Source organism: Oncorhynchus keta, chromosome 32, assembly GCF_023373465.1.
Source record: "Oncorhynchus keta strain PuntledgeMale-10-30-2019 chromosome 32, Oket_V2, whole genome shotgun sequence".
Lineage (NCBI taxonomy): Eukaryota > Metazoa > Chordata > Actinopteri > Salmoniformes > Salmonidae > Oncorhynchus > Oncorhynchus keta.
The window spans coordinates 18,205,722-18,213,235 of record NC_068452.1 but is presented as its reverse complement, the minus strand read 5'-3'; the positions used below and the strand labels follow the sequence as shown (position 1 = coordinate 18,213,235).

The following is a 7,514-nucleotide window of genomic DNA, read 5'->3' as shown; positions in this document are numbered from 1 at the left end:
CTTCCACAAACTTCCCACATAAAGTTGACAGAGCTGGTGTAACTGAGTCAGATTTGGAGGCCTCCTTGCTCGCACACGCTTTTTCAGTTCTGCCCACAGATTTTCTATGGGATTGAGGTCAGGGCTCTGTGATGGCCACTCCAATACCTTGACTTGGTTGTCCTTAAGCCATTTTGCCACAACTTTGGAAGAATGCTTGGGGTCATTGTTAATTTGGAAGACCCATTTGCGACCAAGCTTTTAACGTCCTGACTGATGTCTTAAGATGTTGCTTCAATAAATCCACATAATTTTCCAGCCTCATGATGCCATCTATTTTGTGAACTGCACCAGTCCCTCCTGCAGCAATGCACCCCCACAACATGATGCTGCCACCCCCGTGCTGCACGGTTGGGATAGTGTTCGTTGGCTTGCAAGCCTCCCCCTTTTTCCTCCAAACATAACGATGGTCATTATGGTCAAACATAATCTGTCTGTAAAGAATTGTAGGGAGAATTACTTGTGTCATGCACAAAGTAGATGTCCTAACCGACTTGTTTGTTAACAAGAAATTTGTGGAGTGGTTGAAAAATGAGTTTTAATAACTCCAACCTAAGTGTATGTATACTTCCGACTTCCACTGTAAGTCTTTACAGGTCTCAAGCAAAGTTACTTATCATGTGAGCATGGTGAACGGAGACATAACGGTCTGGGGAAATTAAGAGGTATTCGGGCTATGCTTCAGCGGCAATAGAAAGTCTTAGGAATTCCTGACTCATTCTCAAAGATTCCTTTTTACACTTAGATCTGAAGTGTTCCTTATCTAGAGTCAGCCCTGGAATCTTTCACTGACCAGTAGACCAACTAAAGGGGGGCAAGAGAAAATCATGTTGAAAACACAACATAAAAGAGATTTACACAACTTTCTCCACTTTCTAGTATTGCGCCTTTTTTTAAATTCACTGGGCTATCAATAAAAGTATATTCGCGTTGTAGCCACATTTATTGTTTCTTGCTATTATCCTCCCTTATAAACTACTAATGTAGCCAGCCAACTATTGTCATGATAGTGTTATTATGAATACATGTGAAATCAAATAGATTCTAATGTTATCTTGTTATCGTTTCGAGTGGTACTACAAAGATAACTTTTATGCTCCTGAACAGATAAGACAAGCTGGAATGGGACTCTGAAAAAACATCGCCATGAAGAAATCGAACTACCTGTTGTTACGTCATCGTACCGCTTGGTGGGTCCTACCAGTGTCATTACCATTTGCTTGTATGGCCGTATCTGTTCTGTTTGTTAGCAGATTTCTGTAAAGGGATTACACGCTGGGAAGTGTTGAAAAGGGGGCAATGATCAGAGCGTTCGATTCTAATCCCTGTTCACATTTGCATTTGAATTCATCTTTAGATGGATCAAGATTTCTTTCTCCATGACCTTTTGTTAACCTTACCGCTAACTGGTGATTTTACCACATTTTCCTCAATTGTGTTAAGGTAAATGATATGTTTATTATAAACTCACAAACGTGGATATATTGGAGAGCATATTAGCTATCAAAAATAATTTTTCGATGATCCAACAAAGTATTTTCATAAATACAACGAACACAAACGATCGAAGGAATTCGTAGCCTACGCATAGTCAGATGCGGCCGTGCGTAAAGTCCATCCAATAGGAAAATTGGCCATTCAATGGGAAAATAACCATTTCCATAGTTAATGAATATTTAAAAGACGTTTCACATAGCTATTTAGCTTTATTTGGAGCGTAGCCTATTACACTATGTGTAATGGTTTTTCTAATTGATTGTTGTTTTGTATGTTAACAATTGTTAGTGTTTATTGCAAATTACCATGTAAGAAATAGGTCTACTATAACCACAAACAAACACAGCCTAATGTGGGAAATTTCGTTTACACCTAGCTTTTAAATCGTTTGCAGGCTGCTCAGTTTGAATAACTTTGCCAAAGAAGTTGGAATACAAAAACAAGTAATGTTTTATATGAAAGTGAAGGATAGACATGTATGGATTTGATTGACTTTAATGCATAGCTAGTTTAAAATGTGTTTTATTTCATAACATATTTTTAATTAAAAAGACAACATCACAGATTAGAGTTGACGTCTAACACAGTCGATAACGAATATAATGTAATCTTGCCTATGTTTTGCATTGAATAAACAAAGAAATTGGGAGTTACAAAAACATAACTATTTAGAATAAGAACAGGCTTTTTAAGAGTATATAAAAGTATTAAGCTCTCGTGTAAAACTGAAACTGAAACAAGAAAGCAAATGCAAGATAGTGCATGATTTTCATTGTTGTTATTGAGGCGTTACAACGCTCCTCAACTAATGATATGGGTCACTCGTCAGGGGCAGTGTGTTGAGTGTGTGCGTGAGGGGATGGTGGGGGTGAGCAGGTTGAGATGAGATTTTCTCCTGAGAAATACCAGGCCTGGTTGACTTACTTGCAATCAATGTTTTCTGAAGAAACACGCTGAGGTTAACCAAAATAATGATTTTTTTTTACCCCGATAGAGTCAATGACAAAATGATTGTAACTGAGTAGACTACTAAACCTATAAAGATAGACTATATAACCCATTAATAATATTTTGAAAACTAGGACTACTTTTGCAGTGAGGCATCATATCGAATGGCACTCTAAAGGTTGGCTCTACTAAACCGATAAGTACATTTGAGGGGTGGTGGCTAAAAGGCTGGAATAAGAGAGAAAAGACATCACCAAGGTAAACAACAAGCTACTTGGTTTGAACTTTTGGCCACGCAATGCAACGGTCCGGTTCTCGTGGATGCGAGCCCAACAGTAAACATCCTGACAAGTAACAAATGACTGTGGGCGTGGTATTGTTAGTCCCTCTTGTCCACCATGTATCAACGAGCATATATATTGGAGATTCTTCATTCTTTCTCTGAGCGTGGGCTGCTTCATGAACAGACTGTCTTTCTTACCTATTGTCACCACAATTAATAATTAGCCTTCGTCATTTCCTCTTTTCTTTCCTCTCCCACCTACTCCACCTACGCTTGTTGACGACTGGTCTAGACAACTCATTCACTAAACTTATTGATGGGGTCCTGGTTGTTATGGAATGTGGATGAAAAATATATATATCACATGTCAACATAAGCATTGTGTTCTTATTATGCTCAGTAATGCTTATTCTGCCTTTCTTAAATTGCAACGTCATGTTAGTTCAGAATATAGAACAGAAAGTTCCATTCAACACATGAAACTGTACATACAATGGACTCTCCGAATCAGTGAGAGAAATCCTGACTTCTTTCTGCTGGCCCGGGGTTACCAGAAGGCTTGCTGTCGGCCTAACCTCGTTTCTGTAATAGATCAGCTCATTGATTCAATTAGATAGGCCAATGCAGGCTCGGGACCGAACTGAAAACGATGGCGTCACTTCCAATTCGAGTGTTAAACAGATTTCAACCCAAAAACAGATATTGGGTTCTGTGGTGAGCCCTTTTCGCTTGGGTCAGAAATATCTAATGATATTACGCAGTCCTCCTTGTGTAACGCGGACCACGGAAAACAGTGGATTTTATGTATTTCGTTTTAGCAATAAGCAAAGTGCATCCACCTCTCACCATAGCCCAATCATCTGATAGGCCTAACCAAATGGATGTCTACTTTAAGTATAAGGGAATTAGGGGAGAAACGAAATGGGGGGGTAGCGAATTTCCAACTCTTTATTTCTCTGCCGGTTCGGGAGAGGTTTCTTCAGAGGGGTTTGACATATACGTGCTGTTATCAGATTGATGGGCCAGTTTGATTGAAGTGGCTTTGTCATGCAAATGTCAGCTACGTGATCGATGATCGCAGTGCGCTGACAAACTTCTGGAGATCCCCCTCACCATTGGCGCCGTGACGAGACACGTGACCAGCAGCTGAGGTTAAAAAAGTGTTATAGGGAATCCCAGGGTGACTGCTCAGGGAGGTGAGCGCTTATTTTTTTCCCCCTCTTCCACATGACATACCGAAAGGTTGCAGGGTAGGAGGAATCCCCCGAAACGCAGGTTGACCCTCCGTCATCAATTTGCACATGGAGAATTCTAGAATGAACTCTTTCTTAGAGTACTCAATTTGTAACCTTGGGACGAACGCCTACTCACCCAAGTCCGGATACCACCACTTGGACCAAGACTTCCCGGCACCTTTTCACTCGGGCTCCGGCACAACAAGTGACAGCTATAACGGTGATGGACGGCTTTACATGGGGGGCAGCGCACAGGCGGTTGTGGCTCAACATCAGCACCAGAGCAGTAGCTACGCGCATCATCATCAGCCCCAGCCGCATCATGCCAGCATGGTCCTTCCATATGGCAGTACAGGCACTGCGGAATATGGAGCGCAGGCGTGCGCAAACCCGGACTATGGACACCCACAGTACTTTATCAACGAGCAGGAAGGGATGTACTATCAATCATCGGGCCTTTCCGCCTCCAATGTAGGCCCCAATTACGGCTCTCTGGCCGGGGCATACTGCGGGGCGCAGGGGGCTGTCCCCGCGGCACAGTACCAGCACCACGGCTGCGAGGGCCAGGACCACCAGCGGGGTTATTTGCAGAGCACATATGTTGACATTTCGGCCTCACAGGAGAGGGAGAAGGACGCAGAGCAAACACCACAAGGAAAGACTTTCGACTGGATGAAAGTCAAGAGGAACCCCCCTAAAACAGGTGAGATGGAAGAGTCCAAAAAAAACAATCACACTGACCCATGCACGAAATCGAAAGGTTCTTGTCAGATAATGTAATTCAAAGTTCATTACAAGTCAACCAGGTGACCCAAACATGTCAACCCACCGCTCAGGTAGGCTATTGGGCGTGATAAGTAAATGCACATGCACTCTCCAGCCCATAATGGATATACATGACTGGGGATAGTGTTGCCTCACTCCACTATCGCTGATCCACAACATATGGGGATTTCTCAGCACCATTCCGGGTCATAGTGGTATCTCTGACCAGACATGCCTCTGGTAGATTTGCCTGATGTGTTATTTTCTCCCCGTCTACCCAGCCCGTGCACTAATGCATCGAGCAGACGTGCTTTCTTACGCCCTAGGAAGTGCCCCAACTCTGTTGTCTTTAACTTGTCCCAGTTCTCGTTTTTGTTGGTCTCCATTGTATTCCCCGGCCTTTCCTTCCTCGCCATGCTTGGGCCCGTCTGAACTGAGTTTAACGACCCACGGTTCAACCTCACTCAGTAGGCCTACTGCTGTGGTCAAAGATCGTAAAACGTTACGGTCGGAATATGGAATTACGCGTATCGTATGCGTTTATATCTCCCCAAACGTGGAGCAGCTTTATTTGATTCTTCAGGAGTGAGTAATGGGAAAAGAAGGAGGAGGTTGAGTCTGTGAACTTACCTATATATACAGTAGTCAACAGTTTGGGACGTGAAATGGTTGGGTGCGTAATTGATGACCCCTTTAGTATGACATTATTCAATCTTCATTCCAAATAAATATTTGAATCATTAAGAATGATTTATGCGGTAGTGATGTCAAGTCTCACTTTTTCCCTTTAGGAGCTTAAAAATAGAACGATGGATTGGAGAATTTAATATGACTTCGAATATGGGACAATTTTCCTATTTTACACATACAATTTTCATATTTTAGGCATCCAATCTATTCCACATACTAATACGTTTCTCCCCCTCTTTCTCTCCCAGCTAAAGTGGCTGACTATGGAATGGGACCTCAGAACACCATCCGCACCAATTTTACAACCAAACAGTTGACCGAGCTCGAGAAGGAGTTCCACTTCAGCAAGTACTTGACGCGGGCCAGGCGCGTGGAAATCGCCGCCACCCTCGAGCTCAACGAAACGCAGGTGAAAATCTGGTTCCAGAACCGCAGGATGAAACAGAAGAAGCGCGAGAAAGAGGGCCTGGCCCCGGCCTCTAGCACGGGTTCCTCCAAAGACCTGGAAGACAACTCGGACCATTCCAGCTCCATGTCTCCCAGCTCGGAGACCTAATGGACCAAATAAACTGCAACTTGCAGGCACTGAACTTCAAAGTGAGGAACTCGAATGTGAAAAAAAGTTGATTGATTGATAATAAGTCAAAACATTCCCATACATGCTTGAATAGACTATTCAACTTGTTATGCTACACGTCTGTAAGAGTAAAAAAGAAAGAAAGAAACATTTAAACTGAAATAATTACTTCGAAACGCACATTTCGAGAGTGAAAAAAACGAGGTGACAAAAGCACAAATGTGGAGGAAGTGTGCAAAATCTTTCCACCCCACAAAATCAGTTTGGATGTAAAGGGTTGTACATCTTCATAATCACGACTATTGGAGTGATGCACTTTTTTGCATGTTTACAAATCTCAAAGCGAGCCTTATAACAATGTTTATACAGGGAGCCTCTTGGCAAAACATAGTATTGTTGAATTTGTTTATATTTTGTAGTGTTTTTTGGAATGTATTATTTTTTTGGGGGTTCTTATTTGTATAGAGGTTTTGACATGAAGCAACTTTACCGTCAGTAAGTAAGGTAGAAAGGGTTCATGTGTTACTGACTCTGCACTATGGAATTACAGGGTATTACTTTCCAGGGGAAGTTGTCTTCTTGACTTTGCGGATGTTCTTTAATTAAAATATAGAGTAAAATTACTAATTTAAACACGAGCCGGTGGATTACCCAATGAAATTCAGTCTAGTAATGTTAACACATGTCTGTATAGCCTATTGTTATTGTATAAATAGCAGACGTGAACTAAACCTATACAGGGAATGGTTCACGCAAGATGAAGTTATCCGAAATGACGAATGATGATTAAAAGGGAGTATTTATATTATTAAATGGCCAGAGGATAGAACACGTTTATCATGTCATTACAACTAAAAGGAACGTCTAACACCTGCCTGAGTGAAACCAACTCGACAATTTTCTTTTGAATTGGGCCTTTTTGGATAAATACGGCTGTAACCTTTCCAGTAGCGAGTCAAAGGTTTTGATAATAGGCTAGTGGTCTTGCGAAAAACAGGGTACTCTGAAGTTAGTTTTATTTACTACGGTTAGGCCTACATTTCTATTTCAAGGCAATAGGAGTGAATTGTACTATTTGTATGTGCAGATCGACTGAGTTGTATTAGTTAATGTCTGTTTTACATGTTTTTGGAAAGGATCTCAATCAATGCTGGTTCATCTCTGTCTACCTCAAATAAAAAGATATTACAGCTTTTGTTGTTAGTAATTCATGGTAGATAAGTGCATTTATAATTGGACTTAATGATTATCTTGATTGTAAAAAATAAAAAATAAAGTATATTCCATGAGGCATGAACATGGGCCTAGAGTAGCCTATTTGTTGCCATGGTCGATTCCTTTTGTAATGAGTTTTTTCCCAAAATGTGTGATAGCTAGTACATCACACAAGATACGTACAAATTCTAAAGTATTTCAAATGGTATTACTGCGTACAGTAAGCCTACCCTTGGTTTGACCCCCGTGGAACTTACGAAACTAG

General features: G+C 41.4%; 1 protein-coding gene across 1 annotated transcript; it reads left to right on the top strand.

Moving 5' to 3' along the window:
• The first annotated feature begins 3,719 nt into the window (after positions 1 to 3,719).
• Positions 3,720 to 7,193, top strand: LOC118364730 (homeobox protein Hox-B1-like). Its single transcript, XM_035746428.2, has 2 exons — positions 3,720 to 4,705; positions 5,706 to 7,193. Exons 1-2 carry the CDS (start codon positions 4,069 to 4,071, stop codon positions 6,011 to 6,013), a joined length of 945 nt encoding a protein of 314 aa, XP_035602321.1. The 5' UTR covers positions 3,720 to 4,068; the 3' UTR covers positions 6,014 to 7,193.
• The last annotated feature ends 321 nt before the right edge of the window (positions 7,194 to 7,514 follow it).

Excerpts from the sequence above, each read along its gene's own strand:
- LOC118364730 (XM_035746428.2), top strand. The coding sequence starts at position 4,069 with ATGGAGAATTCTAGAATGAACTCTTTCTTAGAGTACTCAATTTGTAAC. Across the intron at positions 4,706-5,705 it reads GAGGAACCCCCCTAAAACAG|CTAAAGTGGCTGACTATGGA; the intron begins GTGAGATGGAAG and ends TTTCTCTCCCAG.